General features: G+C 43.8%; 1 protein-coding gene across 1 annotated transcript in view; it reads left to right on the top strand.

Annotated features, from left to right (window-relative positions):
* The window catches only part of GSG1L (GSG1 like), a 54,281-nt gene extending 29,103 nt beyond the window's left edge, over positions 1 to 25,178 (top strand). The window contains exons 3-7 of the mRNA XM_019471706.1: positions 7,816 to 7,968; positions 12,613 to 12,724; positions 17,517 to 17,684; positions 24,456 to 24,523; positions 25,099 to 25,178. Of these exons, the coding sequence (XP_019327251.1) occupies positions 7,816 to 7,968; positions 12,613 to 12,724; positions 17,517 to 17,684; positions 24,456 to 24,523; positions 25,099 to 25,178 (581 nt within the window). The remainder of the gene's footprint in view (positions 1 to 7,815; positions 7,969 to 12,612; positions 12,725 to 17,516; positions 17,685 to 24,455; positions 24,524 to 25,098) is intronic.
* Positions 25,179 to 26,673: the final 1,495 nt, after the last annotated feature.

The following is a 26,673-nucleotide window of genomic DNA, read 5'->3' as shown; positions in this document are numbered from 1 at the left end:
CAGTCTGATTACTTGCTCAGGGACAGCATGGCACAGTGTGACAGTTCAAATGAGGCTGCTTTGGTCAGATCCTTGAGCTCATTGGCCAGGAGGGCAGTTCTGCTATTAGAAGGGCTGGTAAGCAGCAACCACAGATCTTCAGCAGGGAGCAGAGACTGAGGCAGTAGGTGTTTCTAAGGAGGATGAAATCCCACTGAGGCATTCTGAATATGAGTTTACCCCAGTTAGGAAGCTCATTTTCTGTCTGAAAGGGCCCTCAGAAATCAATACAGACTCTGGACTACTGCTTCTTGGGCATTGCTCAGGGAACGCTGGGGCTTTCAGCAGGCAGCGTCACATAGCTTGGCAGGTAATACATTCATTTATGGGTTTTTTTTATGCTGGCATAATTTCCAAGCCACTAGCCAAAATGCATGACTAACATTTTCATGCACACAATTCCTGCCTATGCTGCATATAACATAGTTAACATGACTCAGCAATCTCCTTCAGGAATAGCAATATGATTTTCCCAGAAGAGATCCTTTACGAGAAAACAGCTCATGTTTATGGATTAAAAATGCTTTGAACTCTAACAGCAATTTCTCTGTTGGCCACCTCTTCAGTGTTGCCTTGAGAACATGTACTTATATTGGATCTTTGACAGTCATTTTCATGACCTGACCAGCCCGGAGAAGCGGCCAGGAGGGGATTTCAATATCGTTATTTCATCTGGAGATAGGACCTCACAATCTGGCATCAGAAACTGTTGGCATACTGAGCTGGCACCAAAACACAACTTTTCTGATTTGCCAACAAGTTCACAATAATACATATTTAGCATAAAACTCCATGGCTGCATGTGGATGTAGGTGGTAGGAGGTATAGATGTGTATTTCAGCTCTCTAGAACTGGTTTGTTGGCTGTATTAATCTCAGAAGCACAACAGCAATTGAAATTATGGAATTCTGTGGTTTCAGAAACAGCAGCAAATGCTCCTTTATCATCCTTCACAAAACCTCGTTCAGATGGTATCCATGTTCTTGGTATTTCAGTCCAAATTGCTAATAAATCTGACGATGGCTTTAATAATGCAGCAGAAGACAACTAAGAATCATCTTTGCATGTTGTGGGGAAAGAGCACAGAAGTGCGTGTCAGTTGTGTCAGTCAGTCATTTCTTGACATTCTTGAGGTCAGTTTAACCAGAGCACACTCACAGAAAAATTGGAGTGCGCAACTGTTGCTTTTTTGTGACAGGAAATTGCAGTGGATTTGAACAAAGAATACTTGATGTTTTGATATGTATTTTCGCTCAGGGTATTGTGAATTGCCCTTAGTTTTTCTTACTCCAAAGGGAAAAGGCCAGATGCAAACCAACAGAATAATCTATGACAACAACAGCAGTTACCCCAGTTTCACATTTATACTTCTTAACTTAGATATCAAAGAGTCAAAATCAGCTCCAGACTCCTGGAAGTCATTAATCACACTGTTCTTTGGATTCCTTAATCAGGAATTCACTGAAATGTGGTATGATGCCTCGAGTTCTTCTAAGCAGAATTTCTATGACTTTTCTCAGAATTCCTATTTCAAAGGAAAGTCAGCATTGGAGATTCCTGACTCAGAGTGCTCCTTGGTGAGAGGTAATAGCGTGTTCATTTACAGTGCCTTCCCTGGTGATCAGGGCTGACTTGAAATAAATTCAAGTTTTGTGAAGAACTTTTGAGCCCTGAGACTCATTGCAGGCTGAGGTAAAGCTTCTTTACCTCACTGTCAGAAAAATATTCAGTTTGTTTCATTCATGCAGAATTGTCTGCAACATCCTTTTGTTAACACATTATCTCTGGCAGATGCACTTAACATGATCACCAGTTTTGCAGAAATGCACTCAGTATCTATGAATCTTCTTTCAAAATGTTGATGCTGCCCTCCACTGCCTGACAGAAATGGAAGGGACTGATCTTGTCAGATGGTTCATGATGTACTTGAGTTCCTAAAACTTCAGCGATCATGTCGGTAAGTCATCTTTTCAGTCACAGTGAAGAGTATGTTCACTTCACTTGGGGTTGCTGGAAAATGAAACAATGGTTCCTTGGCATGAAACAATACTGATTCAGTGGCTAAGTCCATGAGCAGGTGGCACTGGTGCTTTTCACCATGAACTCCACAGAGAAGACAATCTGTTAACACATTGTTGAAGAAATAACAATAGCTCACAGACACAAAGAAGTTCAGTAATGTCCCAGCTAATTTACTGATCTTGTGAAATCAGAATCTCTGGACAATGACAGAAGGACAGATGAAAAATGTGCTTTCAGCAGGGCTATGTTTTCACATTTTAGGCAAAGCTGGTGATCACATAGAGTGCAATCTGTCTTGAGATCAGATGATAGAAAGATTTTATGATTCTTTCTGAGGTAGGAGTCCTATGATGTAAGTTGACTTAGGTGAAAATTTTTGGTGATGGCTTTGCCATCTCAAGTTCCAGGTGAGCAGCTCAGCCCAGGTCCTGTACTTCCAGTGCTTTCGCTTTGCAAGGAGGTTGTCCTGAAGATGGTGACCCCTTTACCTTCAGGAACAGCTCCACAGTCTCTGGTGTTCAACTTCAGAACAATCCCACCTGCATAATATCTGTGGGGCAGGAGCAAAGATTCAAAGTGGCCCACAGTACGCAAAAATATCTCTATCATTGTCAGGAACACTGTCGAGGATGTGATAGACTGGTTGGTGTAGAAGCACCAGAGTGAAAAACGGCAGGTTAAGGCGTGTTAGAATAGCAGGTGTTGATGGTACCAAGATTAGTGGGTCATCAAGATCCTAGTGCCCATCTACCTGCAGGTTCTCAGACACCAGGCTGGGAGATAACAGGACAAGTAAATCATGATGTGTAACAGAGATGTGACAGAACAGCAAGACAGATCACTGTCAGCTCCTAGCCAGGACAAAAATGAACATGCAAACCTAGCTCATTTTTGTGTATAACCTACAAAAAAGCCCAGAAAACATGAGGAGGACTCAACAGCTGGCATCCTCGATATTATTTCAGGGAATCCTGGGAAGAGTGACTGAATACATGTGTCTTGGTGCTTGCGTGCTGGATGGACTCCTTGCACGTACTCGTGCTTGTGAGAATGTGTGTATGGGAGTGTAAGAGAAATCAGTTTTGATTTAGTTTTGTTTTAAAGTAAAAGATTCTCCTTTCCTAGGAGGTCTCGTATTGCTGCCACAATGTCGCAACATTATTTCCTACAGGGTGAGCAGGGATGACACACCATCTGACAAACGCTGCACATAGTGAGGAGGAGGCAGGTCAGAACCTGAAATTTTTCTGTATTAACAAGGAATGTCCTTGGCATAACAGGCGCATCCCAGCTGAGCTCTGTACACAAACCCACAGCACCTTCTCTGCACATGTAACAGTCAGTTTGATGAACAGGCAAGGAAAAAGCATAAACAGGACGAAAACCAAAAAATGAGACAAAGCTGGTGATTTATAGGAATACAGACCCTCAGATACAGGCCATCCAGGTAGGAGTCTCCAAATGAATCAAGTGCTGACACTTCTGAAGGAGAGATTTTTTCGCAAAAGCTGAGTTAGGCCAGACAAACGCCTGGAGCAGAGGACACAGGCTGGTGGGAACTAAGACAGACAGAAAAGGTGACAGCAGAGAAGATAGGGAAAGAGAAAAATCCTCTGGAGAGCTTCTTCCCTGTCACCTGGAATGACTGAGGTCTCCTGAAGAGGAGGAGCTCTCTACTTCGCAGGAAGGAGGCTGTAAGAGATTGTAAGTGGAAGTAAGTGATGCCAAGTGACTGCCTCATGAATCTCATGTCGAGAGAACAGCAGTGGGAGATCACTTCACTGTCAGCACAGAACAGAAAGACACTGTCTCCTGAATTAATAACCTGAATCAACTGTTCTGCTTCTGGCAGCCACAGGAAGATGCAAAATCCAGATATAGCTTGCATTTTCTGGATGTTATTATTTGAGATGAAATTCAAAATCAAAGCAGGCAGGACAGGACATACTCAGAACTTTGCAAACACTGCATGTGTGACCTACCTTCCCCCACATTAAATGCATTTTAAAAAGGCACAGAGCAGATATTCGGTGTACACCATGAAATAAGACATGAGTTAGACATAGAGTTCCTTTCAAGATAGGAACAGGGCTCAAAAAAGAAGAAAGAATTGCCTATGCCTTCCATGGGAAACTCACCCAGTCTTTGTGTCTCATTGGAAAAAGGTTTCACAGGACAGCAAAACTCATGTCTCATTGAGCTGTTCATCAGAGCCATAGTTCAACTCTGTTTCTACTCCAGTTATCCCTACCCCAGCTAACTTTCTCCCTCCAGCTGCTCCCCCAGCACATTAGACCTAGCGACTGTGCAATTAAAAAATCATAGAATGATTTAGGGTGGAAGGGGCCTCTGGAGACGTTGGTCCAAGCCTCTGCTGAAAGCATGTCCATTAGATCCAGCTGCTCAGGGCCACGTCCAGTGGAGATTTGAATGTGTCGAAGGACAGAGATCCCACAGCCTCACTGGGCCCCTCTTCCAATGTTTGACCACCTTTTTGCTCAACTCAGTCTGGAATTTCTGATGTTGCAAATTTTGTCTTATCCTACCCCTGTTTAGCTCTAAGAGTCTGGCTCTGTCCTCTATATCCTTCCATTAGGTAGCTGTAGACAGCAAGACCTTTGCCTTCTCTTCTACAGGATGAGAAGGTGAAGCTCTCTCTGCCTTACCTTGTACATCATGTGCTTCAGCCCCCTGACACTTCCTCACTGTGCCCCATGCCCTTACAGCTCTTCAAATTATGAAAAGCCTTCTGCAGCTTATCAGGTTTGGAGATCTCCTTGCAAGGTTATCCTGTTGGCAAAACCACTCTTGTCCCATTTGACCAGGTGGATCCCATTCCTCCCAGCAGTCCTTGTTCCTCACAGAGGGCCCTGTGGTTAGAGAAGCCAAATCACTCCCTGTGACACCAGCCACACAGTCAGGTGTTCCTTCCTCCTGTGCCTTTCTGCTTCACCAGCAGGATAAAGAACACCAGCTGGGCACCCATGCCCTCCACCCTCACCTCCCAGAGCCCTTCTGTCACTCTGAATGTGCACAAGGCTGCCTCTAGCAGTATCCCCTCACTTGCCTTCTGGACATGTTAACCTGGAACCTCCCATAGAGACATATGTGTATCTCTTCAGCTTCCTGTTATTTCTCAAGCACAATACGCTTGTGTCTACAGCATCCAGCTTCAAGCACTGTTTCATAGGTGGGCAATAGATAAAACCTGTATACGGTTGATGTTCATCACCTGAACCCTGAGGCCATCAACCGAACCCCCAGATCCCTTTCTGCAGAGTTGCACTCCAGCCTCTTGTCCCCCATTCTATATGTACATCCAGGATTACACTATCCCAGGTGCAGAATCCAGCATTTGCCCATGTTAAATTTCATACGGTTGGTGATTTCCCAGCACTCAAATCTACCAAGATGTCTCCCTAAGGTCTCTTTACTCTCGTGGAAGTCAATGTCCCCTCTTAATTTAGTATCATCAGCAAACTCTTAGCCTGCACTCAACTCATATGTCCACGTCATTGATAAAAACACTGAAGAGCACCAGCCCTAAAACTGAGCCCTGGGGAGCACCACTAGTGACTGGTCACCAGCCTGATGTTACCCCATTGACTACAGCTCTTTGAGCCCGACCCTTCAGCCAGTTGTTCACCCAAGGAATTAGAGGACAAAGCCACACCACAGCCTTGAACTGCAGTCACCACTACAGCACTGCCCTTGTGTGTAGATACCAGCAGTGAGTGCCCTCAGGAGTTGAAATGGCAATTAAGATCTGGGCAGATTTGTTGTATATTACTCTTTCAAGTTTGGGCTGAGACATTTATCAATCCAAACTCGTTCGTTAGTGCTCTCTGCTGTCTCAGTTTGTAGGTCAGGTTTACACAATCTAATTCTTTCCAACTCAAACCATTTCATCATTCTCTTGTCATAGAAACTTCTGTTTGTGAGAAAAATGAGGCAAAATCCCTTCTTAATCCTGCCGCATCGCAGAACAACACCCTTGCTGTCTCTCACTCATATTTCTTTTTGGGAAAGTGTGACAGTTGCCCTGATACCAAGTTGACTAATAGGAGTGAGATAAACACCTGTTTGCTGCTGATAGATGCAATATTACATATACAGTCACTGTGAGAAATTAGAAGGTTTATTTATTACTATCTCTGTAGTATTGTTTAAAAACTCAAAAGGTCTGATAAGGCGGCAACAACGAATAGCACATATTAATTAGCTGCAATTATAAAGACAAGTTCCCAGACAAAATGTGAGCTGGGATCATCCCTGTCACTAAGAGGACACTCAAATATTTGATAAAAGTGAGACTGCATATCTGGTTTGATAAGCTGAACTATAGGCATTATCACACGTGTTCTTACAGTGAGGAGAGAATGTATTAATATAAGTGAAGCCCGTAGCAGTCTCTATGGTTACAGCTAACATTTTCTAATATAAGCCATTGTCTTCAGATGCTTAACTTTCCATGTTTCAACTGCTTAGGCTGAAATTTTCCATCACTGCTCATTGTTTCCAGGTGAATTCTCTAGCAATCAGGTTAGCAAATGTACTGACGAATTCTAGCATATTCTCGTGCTGAAACAGCGATTGGAAATCTGGCAGGGACTCAATATTATCATCTGTTACCATCCTCTCAGATTTACCCCATGGCTTGGTGACTTTAAAAGACTCAGCAGATCCTGCTAGAGGCTTTGTGCTGAAATTTCCAACTGTAACATCTACAGCGGCTGAATCGGTCTGTCGGCCACTACCAAATGCTGCCAGACCCACTTACCTGTGCACAACCCCAAAGTCCTGCAGAACGTGCGGGTCAAACAGGGCACATCAACTCTGCCCTTCACCTGAGGGATTGTACTTAGGGGTTGAGAAGTGGTGGAGTCCCCATCCCTGGAGTTAAGACGAAGACGAGTAGATGAGGCACTTAGGGACATGGTTTAGTGGTGGTGGTGGGTGGTGGAGTCCCCATCCCTGGAGTTATTTAAAAGACGAGGGCACTTAGGGTCAAACGGGGCACATCAACTCTGCCCTTCACCTGAGGGATTGTACTTAGGGGTTGAGAAAACAGAAGGCAGACCAAATTTTGTATCTGCAGCTCTTCAACTGAGTATGTTATAAATAACTGGCTCCACCCCACCGGTATTCTGGCAGTTTTCGTATTAGTCCCAGCAGCAGAGATCTGTGCGGTGGATCCAAACATCCCAAATCAGAACAGTCATTCTGCAGGACACCGGTTTGTAATAACAGGCCCATCGCTATTCTATGATAAGCATTTTAAAACCTGGACTGAAAACATTTTCTTTGAACAGCCTTGTGAAAAAGATGTATCCAAGCCTGTTCATCTCCCACCAGCCCATATACTGTAAGGTATTACGTGCCATCACCACCGTGTGTGCTAGATTCTGCTCATCTAAACCATGACACAGGGAGGGAAAATGGATTCTCTGTCCTATGGTTTGGGCCAGAGGAGCCAAGATGTTCTAGATATACCCAAAGAGATTCTTTAGCCAAGCTGAGATCTTAGGAAACAGCCTGTTCTTTCTGCAGTATCTTTACCACCCTGCCGATCTTTACATCTTCATTCACCGCTTTTTCTATTTTTCAGAGTTTGGGTAGTGGTTTGCTAAATTTAAACTTTCTGAATGCAGTTACTCCTAGATATTCCTGATTTCCTAATTATTTTTTACCAACTTCAACCTCTTGAAAGTATTTACCAAATAAGTGACTGGTTGCTGCTCTTGTGCATTGCAGGTGTCCTGTGGTTATCAGTAGTATCCGAGGTGTTATACATCATGCTGTTAGTCGTCGGATTCAGCCTTATGTGCCTCGAGCTCTTTCATTCAAGCAGTGTGATAGATGGGCTCAAGCTAAATGCCTTTGCTGCTGTCTTCACTGTGCTTTCAGGTATGAACCTTCCCTTCCCCTTTTGCCCGAGGAGCCACAACAAAACAAAATTCTAAAACTTTGAAAGCATAAAAACTGAGGGCTACAAGGCTCTTTTATCCCCATTACGCTACCACATTTTTTGCTACAGTTTTTTGTACCTTTGGAACAAGGATCACATGATAAATTTGCCTCTTGCCAGGGAGAAGTGAAAATACATAGGCCTGAATTCACAACAGCAATGCAGCAATTACTGCCCCCCCCAGCCCACACAGCCACTCCTAAATTTAAACTTTCTGAATGCAGTTACTCCTAGATATTCCTGATTTCCTAATTATTTTTTACCAACTTCAACCTCTTGAAAGTATTTACCAAATAAGTGACTGGTTGCTGCTCTTGTGCATTGCAGGTGTCCTGTGGTTATCAGTAGTATCCGAGGTGTTATACATCATGCTGTTAGTCGTCGGATTCAGCCTTATGTGCCTCGAGCTCTTTCATTCAAGCAGTGTGATAGATGGGCTCAAGCTAAATGCCTTTGCTGCTGTCTTCACTGTGCTTTCAGGTATGAACCTTCCCTTCCCCTTTTGCCCGAGGAGCCACAACAAAACAAAATTCTAAAACTTTGAAAGCATAAAAACTGAGGGCTACAAGGCTCTTTTATCCCCATTACGCTACCACATTTTTTGCTACAGTTTTTTGTACCTTTGGAACAAGGATCACATGATAAATTTGCCTCTTGCCAGGGAGAAGTGAAAATACTGAATTCTGAATTCACAACAGCAATGCAGCAATTACTGCCCCCCCCAGCCCACACACCATAGCCATAGCCCGAGCCTCCATTTTCAGCATCATCACACTGATAATCCAATAGAAAATGAAAAACATACAGTGTTGAAAATTCTTTTTTCCATGTTAATTGTAAGAGTAGATGAAGGCTTGATGCTTCAAACCGAAGAAAGAAGCCCATCTTGTTCATTAGCAAAATTGAGAATGAAAAGGGTTCTAGTAATCGCGCGTAGGAGCAACCCCATGAGTAATTTGGGGACATGTATTTTCATGCTCGGTCTGTACTTGGAGCCCTTCAGCAAATGAACTTGAGGAATTCACTTCTCTAAAAGAAGTTATCAACCATGTAATTAAGTGCCCCTTCACTCCTGTGCTGGCTGAAAACTCCACTTCCCAGGATTTGTACAAACCACCAGCCACAGCTGGCTTTTGTGAGCGCTCCTGCATGGACCTCTCTGGCAGAAAGAACTTCTGCAATAAAAGTGCGTTTTATTCTGCTGTATTTCAAGCTGAAAGAGATTATAACAGGCAGTGTACATTTCTGTGAAGGAGTTTGTATCTTCAGGGATAGCTTCAAATTGTGAAATACAGTTAGTGGTATAAAACTTACATCATCAGAAGTAGAGCTGAGAGGACAAAAAAAACCTGGTAAAAACTGCCAAAGCATGTTTTTCAGCTTTGGATGTAATTTGAATTTTTAAAAAAGTCAGTTCGATTTTCAAAATCAGACTATGTGGAATTCTTCAGCATTCAAACAACTATTTCCATGCTGTTTCGCTCTTCACCGTTAACTGCAGTTTTAAAGTTTTGTAACAATTATGAAGTTTTCTTTCCTACACTTTTTTTTTTTTGTCCTTCCCTCTTTATAAGTACATTGCCATGACGTTCCAAGTATAAACTTTAAAATTTTACAGGGAAAAAGGATAGCAAAATAGGAAGAAGCAAAAAAACCCCAAAACACTGCTAGCTGTTATTTTCAGTGACAGAGATATCAGAGGAAAGAAGAAAAGCATATTTATTTAAGCTTAGCATATTTATAATGACACAGCTTAATAGAAATTAGGTAACAAAAAGGACCTAGACTTGGAGCAACACACCTCATTAAATTCATGCTAGAGTTCCCTCCTAAAAGTGCAATGGGATCTTCATATTCTCACAGCTCAACATCTAAAGGTTAGGAAAAATTATCCTAACAGTGTGGCCGCTTATTGCTGTTTCTTGAGCTCTTATGAGTCATTAAAAAACCCCCACAACATCGTGATTTTGGTATCCCTCTTAACCTTACACAAATTAAAAAATTTACATATGTCTCTCATGTAATATTTATAATAAAGCATTTTAATTAATGTGATATAGTCCATAAATAATATTTTTAGTAAAGGTATCTGAAAATGCTTTAAAATATATTGTCTTTTCCGAATTTAGTTCCTTAAGCTCTGCCATTACTAACACCTAGAAACAGCTCTGGTCCTGCAAGGCTAATGATCTCAAGCCAACTATAAATGGCCAGTGTTTCTGCACTCCCATCCACTCCAGTCACTCCAGTCCACCATATTGTCAGGATTTTCCACCTGCAAGCATCTGTGGCCCTGGACCCCAGGTGTGTGGGCGTGCAGGCATTTTGTCCTCTCTGTCCAGCCTTAAGCAGCCAGTTGGAGGGAAAGATGATCTTGTAAATGCAGCATTTATGTTACAGGCAGGTCATTTTATCCAAAATGTGACCATTAAATGTACAACAAAAAGTGCCATAGGATATCCCCATGGAGAACTTGGCAAGGCATGCCCAAGCTGATGGGTGGCATCAGGAACAAACCAAAGCAGAAGTGCATGAAGCGGCACAATGAAAGAAAGACTCGTTTTGTTTTGCTATAGCTTATACATGGCACAATGCCACTGACAGCACAGCCAGGCACGTGTCCGCCCCCGACCCTCCCCGCCATTAGGCAGATACAGCAATAAATGCCACGTTTTCACTGTGGTCCCTGCGTTACAGCAGGACTTGCTGATGACCTCCTACTCACCTGTGTCAGTGGACTGTCATCCTGGCCTCCCACACAGCGAAAGGTCTGAACATTGCTGAAACCCCATTAAGGTTTTGCATGGCAGAACGGAGCGGATTAGCCTTGCTGAAGCTAGTCCTGGCCGTGTCAAATCTCCTGATGGCTCTGAGTGACTATGACATGTCTCAAGGCAGTCTGTAATATTTTATTAAGGTTGAAAAATTACTGACAGTAGGTATAGGAACAGCAAACCTCAAACTTTAAGATCAATGCCGTAACTGTCAGCTGGAGAGAAATCCATTGATTTAAAAAGTACAGCAAGCTCCCAGTGAATTCTGGAAATTAAATACAGCCAGAAACAAGCAAGGTGTGTATCAGTTTGCTGTGCTCCCATTAGGCCGCCCACCCTGCTGAAATATCATTTCTTCCGATGTGAATTGCTCTTTCCACCTCCTAACTTTCCAGTGTGTCACACCAGCATGAAGCAGCTGAGCAAATCACCGCAGCTTCTTGTAATAAAATATCTTCTTTCAGCCTCTGCAGTTGTTTGTATCAAATATGACATTTGTCTTGCTGAAGGTCCTGCTTACCATACCCAAAACACAAATATGACATTCCCCGACTTCCCTCCCCCAGAATTGCCCTGAATCATCCACATGTCTGGTGAGACTAATGAAGTGCTTTAGACTCTGAAAGTAAGCAGGAAAGAAGAGCCAAAATTTGGGTCTGGGGAGGGAAAATCAGGATCTTCCACATGGAGGAAGGGCAACTGTGGAAAAAAGTAGATAGTCAGAGATAAGAGTAAACGGTGACTTTGGTTAAGGAGCAAAGTGTAATGTATGGGACCACATTGTACCCCACCATGGCAGAACATCAGTATTTCAAAGTGCCTTGAACTGCCGTTGCAGCACAAGGGGCTTTTGACGTCTGTAGGTCCAAGGTGTATTTGGAAAACGGTGATCCTGCCCCACAGTTTCCCTAACTGCCTGAACCCATGCTTTTCGTTAGCTCAGCTGGGAGAATCATTCTGCACTGCCTAAGTACTAAAGCAGACGCATCCCAAATTATTGTAGCTAGAAAATTCTCCAAGCATCAGAGCTGCTACTGGCCACGGCTTCTTGAAAAGTGGGTTTTGATTTTCCTCAGAGAGATGTCTAAATGTAAAAATATGGGCTGGCCAGCTATGTGGCAGAGCAAACTCAGTGATCTAACTGCAACCCTGTTCTTTAGCATCACAGAGTCGAGTGTCTAATACTTGGTCTAATCTTCACCCAGTTGTAGTTACCTCAGCAAAATATAATGGTGTCACAAAAGCAAGCATCATCAACATTGTACCTTCAAAAATATTCCTATGGTGTCCTATCACCACACATCATCAGGAATACTGAGTTCACTTAACTTGCTTGTGTAACTTCCAAGTGTTTTATAAGTGTTCAAATTTATAAATCTTAGCAACTGTTCAATAAAATATCATTGTTTGGCATTAACACATTCAATCTTGCATTGCCTACAGAAGCCTCTCTCCTTCTTCTCTTACCTGAGGCCTGTCTGCGATGGGCTAAGTGAGATAACTTGTGGGTGGCATACCCCTGTTTTGCAGCAGCAAGGTTGGTGGTGATGCTAATTGTGCAACATTTTCTTCAACGATTTTCTTTCTTTAACTCTTCTCTTAATTGAGAATTCAGTATGATGTAAAATAATGAGCTCTCAGTCATCTTTCCTCTGCCCATGCAGCTCCCTCCTCCACAGTAGAATAGGAGGCATAAAAGTACAACAAAGAGTTTTTTGGAGCTTTCAAAGCACTTCCAGCAGTAGCTATCTCAAGAATTATAAAAAAAACATCAGCACAAAAATTCCTATTATGATCCCTGCTTCTCAGGTCTCTTGGGGATGGTGGCACACATGATGTATACTCAAGTTTTCCAAGTGACAGTCAGCCTTGGGCCAGAGGACTGGCGACCGCATTCATGGGACTATGGATGGTCCTTCTGGTAAGTGTCACCACCAGTTAATATCTTTTCATTTTTGAGTTGTTCCATCAGTCTGTTGGGAGATTGTACATATCATCTCAAAGTTCCAGGAACACGCATGTGCATTTCCAGCCGCTGAAATGCTAGGAGAAAAAAACCACCCTGGCCATACAACCGTCGAGGTGTTAGAGGAGAACTATCAGCGACTGTGCAGCAGCTGCTGTGCACATCGGCAGGTACACAGCATTTGGAAATAAACAGCAGCCACAGTTACCAACACAGATTGAGCGCTCTTATTAAAGTTCACTTTAGGTACATAATTGCCATGGCATTTCAGAGACTTTTAGCTTTTTGTTTTGGTTTGGTTTTAATTAATGTCTCAGTTGAACCTTACAGTGCCACTTTTAACACAACCGCAGAGGAAAGGATAGTGCTCCTGGCACCATGATACTTCCCTGTGGATCATGGGGAGAAGGCTTGGGAAAACGGACACGACATTTTGGCAACTGATTTTTTTATTTGTTTTTACCTTTCCCATTTCTTCTAAAAATCACGTAAAAATAATTTGACCAAGATATGTCAACTGTGTTACATTGCTTGCAAGTTTATAAGAAGCTTAACAAGACTAGGAGACTGTGGAGGATAGAAATACCTGCAAACAACATTCACATCCCTCTAGAGGCATCAACCTCTTTGGATGGCTAGGGAAAATACTTTCTTTTTTTCGTTTCTAAATATAGAGTATTATTTTCATTCCATCTCAAAGCAGAGACAACTACCTTTGCTAAAACCAATAAATAAATGCAAATAATTCTTATGCATAGCACTGCAGGGAGTTATTAGTCTTTCCTTCTCCCCTCACTATACTGTGTTTCATGGGAGGAGTTACTAACATTTTAGTAACGTTACAAACCATAAATTGCATTATATTTAAAATACAGTTTATTTTGTGTATCAGTAATGAATATGTATTGCATATGATGATGAACTTATAAATATACTGCATTAATATATTTATAATATTTATATAAATATTTATAACAATTCTGTCGTAATAATTGTATAATTATTAATATATTTAAATTATTAATAATAATAATAATTTGTCTTCAGTAATTGATTTTATAATTTACTGCAATACTCAAAATTCAGAATGTTGTTAAATGTCTAGCATGATAAAGCACTCATTAGATTATTCTCCTTCACCTTGTGCAAGACAAGAACCCCCATGTCTGAGGACAGGCGTCAGAGGCTCGCGGGTCCCATAGGGCATTATGAGCCCTCCCTGGGCTCACTCCTCCTACCCCTGCTCCGAGCGAGCTGTTCCGAGCCCAGCGTCCCACCCTGCGACGGCAGCTCACAGCACTGTTTGCTGCTCTAACCACAGCTTTGTCCCAGAGCAGACATTGCATCCCCTGCCTGCAGCTCTCCCCAGGCAGCCAGAGCCAGGGCACAGCGGGCTTTGGTTTAAAGACCGGGACGGGCCCTGGGTTAGGGCTCACTGTGGAGGATGCTGGAGATACCCATAAGGAGGCAAATATGTGGGAGCAACCTCAGCTCTTCCCATATTCCTGAAGTGGGACCTCAGCTTCACTCCATACAGTAACTGTTGGTTCACCCTGGTTAAAGCTGAGCTCCCCCCAAGCTGTTGCTGTCACAGAGCAGCTTCTCAGATTTGGTAATCTCTTTCCCTCCCCTAATACCTTCCAAGGCAACATACTTGCCTATGCAGGATGCTGGGCAAGGTGCAAACATCAGCTCGGTCACAGCTCCCCTGGGACAGACACGAACAGCAGCAGTATTTTCAGCTTGCAGTGGTACTCAGCAGCCTGAGGAAGGCCACGGGGTTCCTCATGCCATGCCAGTGACTGGTAGCAGACGTGGCAAAGGAAGGTCTGAAAGTCAAACACAGCAAAAACAAGGCTTCTTCCTTCCAGCTAACACTGAACCACCACTGCTGTACGGACTAGAGAGCTACAACCTCCCCTGGCACCACCCAGATTTGAACACCTTCTTTAAGAAGGGTTAAAAACAAATGCCCACCCAGCCTGATGGAGTTTGGAAACTCTGCACGTGTAGGAATTTCTTTCTGCTCCATCTGGGTTCAGGTGACGGCCTGAAGCATAAGCTTTAAATATGCCTGAACCAGTAGTGCAAACATCAGCATTATTTACAGCCTTCTGTAAAAAGTACCGCTGCAGCATCCTACTAGACAACCTGTCAGAGCACAGAGAATTGTAACACCACTGAAAAGTGGGGCCAGGGAACAGCCTCCCCATGGCCAAGAGCCAAAGGGCATGAGTGGAGATCAAGACTGCCATTCGTTTCCCAAGTGCCAATGGGAAAACTATTTGTTCTGTGACACTATTTCCCCTCTATCGAGAGGGAATGATAAAAATACCTCTCCTCAAAATGAGGAAGGGCTGCTTGTGATCTGCTCAGATGTCCCAGGGTTGAAAATGCACCGCTTGGTCCCTGTTATCTTACCCCATTCCCAAGCCATTGGCAAAGCCCGGAGGTTGGTCTGTGTTCTGGCACAAGCCAGGAGTGGGCCAGGGGATTCTCCAGGCAGGGGGTTTCAGTGGCTCTGAGGATCAGTGGATGTTCAAGCTCGGCCCCTCTAGAAAGAAAACAAATACAAAAACCTGGGCTGTTTGGGCCACAGAGGAACTTGAGAGCACAGCCCTGAGCTCAGCTACCAGAGGCACTATAGGTACAGTCCCACCACATCTGGGGCACAGCTGACACGGAGGGACACTGCTGTTAAAGAGGTCTTCACCTGAGGTAGGATGTAACTCTTACAGGTAGGAGAACCACTCTTTACACTTAAAAATAAATAACATTTAACCAAGGTCCATAAAAACTAAAACATATCAACCATAATTGTCTCATTATTATGATTTACCAAATGCCAGGCCTGAGGTCACATTGAGAGTCTTCATTCTGTATTTCCTTCTCTGAACCTTTCAGCATTTCTGAGTTAATTATTAGAAATGATCAGAAACTTTCAAGAGAAATTTTTCTCCCTATGTCATTCCCCAGGCACCAACCAGGCACAGTGAAGCATGTGGTTTCAGCTGGCTTCTTCCTCGATATTGTTTAGGAGCCCAGCTGGAAATGTTTGGAGCTGTTGGAGCTTTTCCACACACTCCGTGGAGAAGGAAGACACTTGCCAGGCTTCCCTGTGCCTGGACACTCACACATAGCACGACTTTCCTTTCCGCTTCTCCACCCAACCATGGGAAACCTAAGGGACCTTCATCACCCCAGGGCTCACTACACTTCCTTCTCATTTGACTGCATCTGGCAAACAGGTTCAAAAATGGCTAGGAAAGGGCTGCCTCCACACACTTCATTGCTATGGGAGTCCCTAAAGGGCTTGTTATGCACTGAATTTTGAAATCATTGAAATGAGCCATTTCTGTTTACTTGAACCATTTTTTTTCCAGATTTTTCAGTTCATGAATATGTGTTCTTTTTCAAGTTTTGTCTAATTTGAAATGAGAAACTGTTTCCTTGCCTGCAGATCCTTTGCAGAATGGGAAAAGAGCTCATGCTGAGGGTTCTGTTGATAATGCGTATTTATAAGATAATGTTACTGTGGCTGTATTCTTTCTGTTCTGCATAATTTATATCAATGTTCATTTTGGTTATAGAAAAGATGAAAGCAAGGAGCAGGTAAAGTGTGTAGCTGACACAGATGATTAAGTTAATCCAAGTTCGTTAGGAAGCCACTGTGAACTCTATGTAACTGGAGCTGATGGGCTGAAGTGAAGTCAAGGGGAGCCTGAACGCAGATAAGTTCTGCAGACAAAAGGAGGAATTCAGTGCCGCCTTTGTAGCCCCATTTCATGCTCAAAAAGCATCTAAACTCCTTGGGGCCAGGAGTTTCCCCCAGCCACACCTGAACTTGAGATCGGTAAGGTAAAGGCTGGAGGAGGGATGTACAGGGAGGGCAGAAGGCACCCAGGGGGGGAACCCAGCCCACGAGCAGGGAGCAGAGCAGCTCCCAGCTGAACTCTCCTTGCCAGGAGACCCAGGACAACACTTGCTGCTGTTCCAGCCTGGCACTGGGGCAGTCACGTTTTTTCTTCCACTTTCCTTCTCCCTCTGTCTCCCCGTGCTCCTGGTCAGTATTTGCAGGTGTTCTGCCACTGGCTGACCAAGATTGGCTAGCACTGCCTGCACGCTTGGGGCACTGCCCCCAGATTGGATCTCCCCACAAAATGGAAGTGCTGTCTTCTATTCTGGTCAGGCTTTCAGAGACCAGATATAAGCCAGGAATGCTAGAAATGTCCATGAACCAGGAAAGAAGGAAATACAGTAGTCTGATGAAGGCATAAAAAAAACCAGAATAGAGACCATCCCTGCAGTAGTGTTGTGCAGAGTCAGTCTCCCATGGATGCTGGAGAACTTGCACTGGGCCAAAAGACAGCTCTCTGGGGCATTACTCCTTCCAGGAGTTAATTACTGCTCTATAGGTTCTAGCACTTGTCTGCAAGGCTCTGAAACATTTCAAAGGGAAATCAAGAGGCATTCGACTCTTCTGTCAGAGTGCACCGAGTGTTCACATTAGCACTCTGCCACACGGTTCTCCATGGGATGAAAGTTGTGCCCAGCCCCTAGCCCAGCATCCTGCCTGCATGCCTGAGCACGTGCCACAGGTCATTTGAGGTAAGATGAGGAAAATGGGTTTGTCACCACTGACTTACCTGCCTAGTCGCATCCTGTGTATGTGTGTCTCTTGGCGTCAGAAATATAACATGAGCTGCTGTCTTAACCCAGCTCTGTCTGCTGGTTTCTCTCTCCACAGTCTGGCATGGGGCTCTTTCACCTGCTGCATGGCGGCCTCCGTTACTACCTTGAACTCTTACACTAAGACTGTCATTGAGTTCAGACACAAGCGCAAAATCTTTGAGCAGGGCTTTCGAGAAGAGCAGAACTTCCTAGACCAGGAAGCCATCAAGTACTTCAGAGAAAGGTCAGTGCAGTCAGTCGCTCGATCAGTGGAGGTTTTCATGGACTCTGCTAGTCTCAGAAAATCTAGGCTCCCACCCGTTTCAGCACATGTGGGTGAAGTCTCTGAGATACTTGGAGAAGTATCAACACAAAAGATCCTCCTTGATTTGTTTTTTCTTAAATTTTTGTGATGTCCCAATGCCTGCCTTTTCTTATATACTCATTATAACACAAGACTGAGAAGTCCTTACAGTATGCATCTGATTCATAGGAATTCATAAGAAACTATGCTGCCAATGCAAGCCGATTTTCCCTCTCTGGAAAGGTACAATTGTGGGGATATAACAAATGTTACAGCTATCCTTTCTCAGCACGTGTAATAGGCACCTCCTAATAATCCTAACGGCTGCTGAGAGGTTTTCCAGCCACCGCTAGGCCACTTTGGAGTTGCCATCTTCCACAATCACATGCCTACAACCCATCCTAGGCTCCTCCACACAACCCATCCTCCTGAGCTCCTCCACACAAATATAGTGCATACATCATATTGCACTGCAGAAACATCCACACAGTGCCACCCACACTGCTACCAGGGTCTTAGGCGGACTCCAAGTCCTGTCTGAGCCCTGAAGGCCCAGAGACGCTCCTTCACTCTGCCCATCACTGTACACTGCCCACCTGCCGCACTGCTGACCCCATGCACTCTTAGTTGGCCCATGTGGCTGCACTGGGATCCTTGCTGCCCTCATTCTTTCGTGAGAAGGTTAAGGCTTTGCTTAAAATTGCAGAATGTGAAGAACACGCAAATATTGACCTCACACAGCAGGGAAGGTGAGATGGACTCCATAGGGATACCTTCACGGAATGAGGAGCTGATAAGTACAGAGATTGGACATGAGGAAAAATTTCTTTACTGAAAGGGTGGTTAAACATTGGACCAGGCTGCCCAGGGAAGTGGTTGAGTCCCCATCCCTGGAGGTATTTAAAAGACGAGTAGATGAGGCGCTTAGGGACATGGTTTAGTGGGCATGGTGGTGGTGGGTTGACGGTTGGACTCGATGATCTTAGAGGTCTTTTCCAACCTTAATGATTCTATGATTCTATGAGACTCCTCACCAAAAGCCTATTGTTGGAAGTAATGTGAAGATATTCTGGGGACAGAAAACATAAGGAGGATTCATTCTTGTTCTTCTGACCGATGTGGCAGTTTCTCAGTGATGGAAGAGAGTGGTTGGGAAGCTCTGAGGAGACAGAAGATTTAAAATGATCAGGCATTTCAGTAGCGAAGTGAGGAGTTCTCCTGAGCAGGAAGAACTAGAGACCTTCCATGCATATTACTTTGTGTTGGTTACCCAAGCTTAATTAATAGTCTCTGTTGTTACAGTTATTCCTCTGCCAAGTTCCAAGTTTTCACTCTACCTTTCAGTCTGGAAGGATGAGAGAAATTATTCAAACAACGATGATTTTCCTAATTTTCCATTTAGAGATGACAGTGAATTTTTTAAAATTCTTTGCCTGAAAAAAAAAAACCCAACCACAGCGAAGGGGAAGGGGTCAGCATGTGCCTCAGGGGAAATCAACACTCAGTGAGGGAAAACAGTCAGCCAAATTATTGAATTGAGAATTGCAGATGAGAGACCAGCAGAATTGTAAGCAACAGAATATGTTGAGTTACATTGGGAAACGCTAAGGAAACTTGATAAAGTACCACTACTGCCCTTTCTGGAAGAGTAAATAGCAAAAAACATTAATGCATAGAGGACAGTAACCCTCTTTATCTCACATCTGTATTGTGTGTTTAGAATTTGCTTCCTCTTGCACTCGCCATATTATGCACACCCCTCTGCCCCCCCATTTTTACGTACATGTAAACCAAAACCACCTAAGACTTTGCAATCAAATTCATGTTGGAGTAGTTGTAATCTCAGAGACCTTCACCCCAACACACTAGATAAACAGGCGAAGGGTCCAAAGAATGACAACAAGCCAAATGCAACATCAAGGCTTTTTCAGGTCTCTTGGGTGGAAGGTTTGATCCTACCTACGCAACTAGCAGGGTGTTGAACACGTATGCCCAAGACGAGTGACAAGGCCCACCTTGGCCAGTACAAACCAATGTGGTTTTTTAACTCTTCTTTTTTACATATCAATCAAAATAAGCTCTGTACTAGGCAACATGCATACAGAACAGCCTGTTCTTGTGACTGCTCTGTATACTGGTCAGAGCCACCCTGAGCAGTATACAGAGACAATACTTCGTCTCTACCACTTGCTTTATGACCAGACTGTATATTTTGTTCTGTCCTTCCAGCTTCCTTGCTCGTTTTGAATTTGTGTGAACAATTCACTTGTTGGTCACATCCTCCAAACCCCTTCACACACACTTGGCAAACACAGCTCAAGCATGTGGTGTTCCCAAACTTCATGATTATGACTTTCTTTTTTTATATCACATTATTTTAATTGTTGTATCTGAATACATAATAAGAACCGCAGAGACAGTGTTACCATGGGATCTTTCCAGAGATTTAAAGCTGTGCAGCATTACATCCATTTATTTTTTTTACGTTAGCATGTGCATGGTCAGCTTCACTACTGTGACCTGAGAATACTCTGAGACTGCAGGGGGTCCAGGGATCATCAGTTAGCACCAGCGTTGCTAGATGCTGTGGGTGCCAGCAGTCCCAGCAAGCACACAACATCCCCGACCTCCGATCTTCCTTTGCACAAATAGAAAATAACTTAGATTCTCTTTCCTTCCTGTGCATATACCCAGGGATACTTCATATTCCCTCCTACTCCTACACCTCCATGTTCCTTTTCATATCTCATAAATAAAACCCTCCAGCCTTTCTTCCTTCCAGTTACTTTGTACATATCACTGCCCTCTTCTTTGCATGTTCCTCTATCTCAGCACACATCCAGCACCCACTGTACACACGCGTCTACCTCTGTGTTGAATAGACTTAGTGCAATAGGCAGTTTTCTAAGAGCAATATATTTCTAGTGAAATTGAAAGCTTTATCATTATTCTCCACAGCTGCAGTTTATCTTCTGGGAGACAGGGAGGAAAAGCATTAGCCCCATTTTGTCTGATAAAAGTTTTTTTTGTTGGAATATACTTCTACAGGCCCCTGCTCCCAGAGAAGAAATTTCCTTTATGAAAAATACTGACAGTAAAGTACCACTAATCTCACAAGTACTTTGTCAAACATAATGTCACTGTATTTCATTTAATTTTAATCACATGTAACTGCATATAACAACAGAAGATTTACTAGAGACCTATCAGATGAAAGAGCTGAAATGTTCCCTTGAGAGCTCCCAATTCAAAAAGTGTGCACCACGTTCACCACCCAGTGCAGGAGATACAGGGGATGAGCCAAATCAGTGCATGGCTTGTTGCCCTGACCCTCTCCCTCCCCATCAGTTCACCCCATCCCCTCCCCTAGCATGTCAGCTTCGCACAGTCTGCATTACTGATGCTTGTTAACTTCAGTCTCCGCATCCTAAGAACTGCCTCAGCTGTGAAGAACATAGGAGAGACCTTTAAAAATCGCATGAATATGTGTGTACACCCCAAATGCTGCTCCACAGCCTGTTTGCACTCTACCTTAGCGCATATAGTTATCCAACCCTAAGTCCACACGTAAGCACAACCAAGTTGCAAACAGCATGCTTACACAGAGACAGCCAAATCCTCTGGCTCCCTGCAACCACAAAGACACAGACTTTGTCTCTCAACAGCTAACCATCTCACTGTTTCTATCACTGGGAAAACATTTAAACAGCTGCTGAAAAATCAAAGATTCAACAATTATTTCCTTCCCAGGCCTGGGGTACTTCGAAAATTCCAGACAAAAAAGACTCTGTAGTTCACACTATAGAATCAAAAGATATTATATCTCTTCAGATATAAAAGATATGATAGTCCTCAGAGTAATGCTAAGCAGAACAAGTAAATGATACAGGCTTGGAGGTATTATTCATGTATTGTGTTCTATAAAATTATCAGTAGAATTATCTGCAACATGTCAGCTTTCAGTCTTTGTCCTATTATTGTTTGTCCTCCCTTTTTCTCTGGTTTTCCTTTTAACTGAATATTTGTCTATAACTTTCGCTCATCTTTTTCAATTTTTTAGTTTATTAGGTGTCAGTTCATAATAGGTATCTCTCTTCCTTCACTCTCAATTTCTCTTTCTGCTCTGTTTCATATGAATACTCTTGCCCCATGTTATCTTGAGCATGGTCTGTTGTCTGCAGTTCACCCCAGCTAGCAGAGGAGGTATCCCTCCACATGCCTTCCTGCTTCCTTTGCTCTGAGGATCCTTCCAGACAAGTCAAAGCGACGGGGATTCTTTGTTCTCTCCTATGTAGTCTGATGAGCCGTATGTGACAGTCAGCTGAAGGAATGTCAACGTGCCAGGTCCTTCTCCTCTTCCCCTGCCCAGCTGTTTGGCTTCTGTAATGCCCTGCAGCACACAGTGGTTCCAGGACTGCTGTCCCTTTGCCGCTGCCTGCTGCCACAGAGATGTAGCTGCTCCGCAGTGGGGTCATGCCGTGACAGCCCACACTTTCCTCCCTGCCCTGCACAAGTGTACCTGTGAGGCCATGAGAAAATAACGCCCACAAGCAGGGGACTGGGGTAACCCTTCCAGTGCAGCACTAACTTCAGTGCACCCAGACTGTTAAATCTTCAGCTTTCTTAGTGTAACACCTAATAAATGTGCAGCTGTCTAGTTTGGGGGTGCTAAAAAGGCAGTGAGAGGAAGGCAAGATGGAAACCAGTAGATGTAGCAGTTTTAGCAGCTTTGCCCGTATGGCTGTGTAATAATTAGGACACATTCACAAGAATTGCACTCATTTAGACCGACTGGCTACAGCGACACTATCATCACATCCAGTCAGGCAAGGGACAGTGCAGCTGGGTTATTCACATTGAATGTCTTTCCCATGTTTGTCCCCAGTTTCTTGCCTTCCTTTTTTTTCTGTATTAAAAAAAAAATCCCCTTTCAGCCACGCCCCACCACCTTCCCCTGCTCCCAGAACTCTGGTGGACTTTGCTTTCAGATGAATAACGAAAACCTTCCCCTCTGCTTCTTCGGTATGCTGGGGGAAAGGCAGAAGGTGTTAGTGGGGCAGATGGAGACCCTGGGGCAATAGTCACAGCTGCTGGAACAAGGAGGATTGTAGCCATGGGGAGGAAGATCTGGGGCAAGGGAACGTAGAAGTTTGGGCTGAGATTACGTGAGGATTGAAGCCTGGAGTCAGGGATAGGGGGCCTGAAAGGGTGGAAATCAAATATCAGGTGAGCTCTTCATGGAGAGGTAGTCACTGCCTTGAGCAAGGAATAAAAAGTTATTAAAGTGGTATGAGAAAATTTGAATTAGCCACTGCCCTCTTTTACCGTTGACACCAGGAGAAAGATTAGCAGCTTTTGGAAATGCATCCATGCCTGGTCAGGCTGTGTGAGGCCAGGGGTGTTGAGTCCCATGGGAACTGAAGCCACTGCAGGCAGGGGTAAGGAGGTCAGCCCACCCTGGCACCGGTGGGAGAGGGGACCCTAGAGATCAGCACAGCCCTGTCTTCAGTCTGACAGCCAGCCTTTTGCTCCCTGTGAAGCAAATCTCACTTACTAGGCGCTGTTAAACCAACATACAAATTTAGCAAGTAAATCTGGAAGATTCAGCCTTCCACAGTTCACTCATCCATAGCACAGCGTTTGCCAACTTGCAGCTGTCCATCAACACCCATTGTGGTATTGCAGCTGATTTCACAACATTTTTCTTGCTGACTGAGCCCTTACTCTGATCTGCAAAACCAGCCCAACATCAGGCAGACGCTGCAGGTGAAATTCTAGGGTGAACTGAGTTCAAACTGGCATCGATATCAGCGCAGACAAAATACCTCCTCAGGGATAGAAAATGTAGTTTTGAAGTGCTAGGAGAAGTTTGAAACAGACGGCAGGACCAAAGCTATTGCAGAGATAATAAATCAGGACTATTCCTGACACTATGAGAATCAGACCTTTCAAATCATCATTCACATATGCTATTTTTTTCCTTTTTTGTACATTTCTGTAATGTATCTTAATCACAGTTTTCTTTCTTTAACTCCATTGTACTCATACAAGATGTTGTGCAGATCATATCAATGCTTTCCAAAGACATGCCAACCTTTTGCTCTGATTTCCTCCTTGGTCACCTAGATATCTGAACAGGTTTTAAGCTGTTGACCTACAGTACCTCCCATTTACAGAGTCAGTATCTTTTCATACGGACATCGGTAAGAATTTCAAACCTGACTATTCAGCTTTCATCAGCACACAAGGATGAGTGTAATGTTCTGCCTTGGATTTATTCTGTACTTTATTCTGCAACACAGGAAGTTTTATCCACAGAGCTGTTCCTTCTGGAAAATTACACGGACTGGCACTTAAATGGTGTAGCCCTAGCAACATACCCGCTTCCAACACACACGTACTGTACAATGCTGTTAGCCCCCGACGCTTAGATTCATCCTGAAGAGTGAAAGAGAGGGAGAGACGCAGCCCTGAGCCCCTCATTTCTATTCCCCATGGCCTCTTTACATGAGCTTTCCCCCGAGAGGGGCAAAGCCAATGGAATCGAGTCCTTCCTGAGACCATTACGATCTCCATAATGGGCCTGGCTGGCTATAGATGGAGGAGCCCAGGTACGTTGTACTCTTACTGATTTTGACCCTTCCATTTCTGTACATTTGGGAGCAGCCTTTGTTTCTGTTAAAGGTGCTACTTCTATATTCTCTTTTCCAGGACTGAGGAGGAGAGGGCTGAGGCTGGGGACCTGAGGTTACAGTGCCTCCATAGCTGCTCCCCAAATAGTAAGTGACCATGGCTCGAATATGTCCAATACACAATGCCTTGTATCGTCCCCACGCTGGCTCCTTGGGGTTAAGAATAAGGTTTGGAGTAGGAAGCTATGGAAATAGAGGTTTGTAACTTTCTCAGACAGCGTTACCCAAACGATAATCAAGTAGCATACGAACAGTACAAGACTCCCCAGGATTCAATTTAGGATGTGCACATATCCTATAATTTTATGTTATCTCAAGAAGCTGTGACTTCATAGTAGTTTAAAAATATGCTCTAATTTACACCCGTATAACTTTTATTATCGCTACCTTTTTTCGGCTATATTTATCCCTAATGCATGATGATGCATGCTATTGAATATAAAAATGATTGAAAGCAGGTTCGGTAGACTGTAACATTAGTATAATTAATGCCATTTCTTGCACGTCTATTAATCCTTACTCAGAAAATTGCTATGCTTTTATTCAGCGTTTGCAAAAATTTTTACTTTAAGCAACGGGAATCAGTGGTTCAATGTTCAGAACAACATTGGAGCATGGCTCCTGCCCTGCTCTGAATACTATACTTTTCCTTCACTCTCCAGGAAAGATGCGTGCAGTTTCATGCAACTATTTTCTTGCAAAGAAAGCAAGTGATTCTTCATTCAGCAGGAGGGAGACTTAGGGAAGTGACTTGCTGACTCTCTGCTATTAAAATTTTGAAAACTCATAGCATTTTGCTGCCTCTGTCTTGCTGAGATGCACATCTCAGCCACATACTCATGGAAGCTTGGTGTCCATAACCCTAATAACTGAGGATCCTGATCCCTCATCAGACCTGCTGGAACAGCTCTCCAGTCCCATGTCACTGCAGGTGGTCTCCCCACAGGCATGATAGCGCTAGCACTGCTCTCAAGCTTGGTTTGTCATCAGCTCACTTGGTAGCTCCTGCTCCTTGAAAATGTCACGTCAGTTATGGACCTTTCCACAGGCATATGCACATCCTTCATTTTCACAGGCCTGAAAATGTCTATTAGTACAAAATTGATCTGGGTCATCTTTCCCAAGAAAATTCCCTACCTGCCAAGCTACTGGCTAGTGCTCAAATGTGCTTATTTCATTATGAAGACTGTCCAAAGGTCTTTGTTTCAAAGAACAAATAACAATTCTTGGCATTAGGTGTTGCAAGGAATAGAAACAAGGCTCTATTGGTCCTACGCCCAGCCCTACCCCAGTACTTCAATGTAAGGGACGCATAGCTTACCTCCATAGGTGTGCTGACAGCGCTGTAAAAGCAAACGGCAAATGAGAAGTCAGGTATCAGGTTAAAGAACAGTGGCCATTCTTCAATAGTACATCAGCTGCAGCTTCACATCAGTTACCTACTGTAACGAAATCGGATCAATTATAGTAAGTGATATGAGTGAAGTTCTGCTCTCAGTTCACAGTCTACTTATGCATGCAACTTAAGCTTCAGAATCTTCATTATTCATGCTTATTAGGGAGAAAAAAACACTAGTTACTGCTGCTCAGGATGGCACAAACCCTCACAACCTTCAGAGGAAAGTCTCCTTCCTGGAACAAGCCCTGTACCACATCAAGTCATAACTGGCCTGTACCTGATCAGAGGATTCTCCTTAACGTTGTTTCTAGCTTCACACACTCCTGCTGTTCTTTGTCACATTGCCCATTTCCAGACATAGTTATTTCTTCGTTTGCACTGGACAATGAACACCATACTTTGGAGCTGTATTATGAGGCCCTGTTAGGGATAGGGCACAACAGACACATTAGAAAGTCACAAAACAGCCTGGACTCAGCCTTGTTATCACTGCAACTCTGTGCAGTGCCACTAAGCAAGAGAGGACAGCGCAGAACAGTTATCCCGATCTTCTTTCAGAACTGCCTGATGACCATCACTTTCTGTATCACTATAAATTGTCTGCAGTGGGGCCAAAGTCTCAAAAGATATTCACAGGGGCTGATGCCGTAAGACCGATGAATAGATTCAAGCTTTTCAGCCACCACCACCATTCAAAGCCAGTTCTCACCAGGACACATAGAGGAACCACAACCCCAAAAGAGTTAGGGAAGTCTCAGATGCAATTCCAGAGCTGCAGACTCACCTCAGCATTCGCGGGCAGGCAGACTTAGCAAAAAAGCCAGGATCTGCCCATTGC

This window comes from Aptenodytes forsteri, unplaced genomic scaffold (genome assembly GCF_000699145.1).
Source record: "Aptenodytes forsteri isolate BGI_AS27 unplaced genomic scaffold, ASM69914v1 Scaffold26, whole genome shotgun sequence".
Taxonomy (NCBI): Eukaryota; Metazoa; Chordata; class Aves; order Sphenisciformes; family Spheniscidae; genus Aptenodytes; species Aptenodytes forsteri.
The sequence above is the reverse complement of the archived record's forward strand: the minus strand, read 5'-3'. Positions and strand labels throughout refer to the sequence as shown.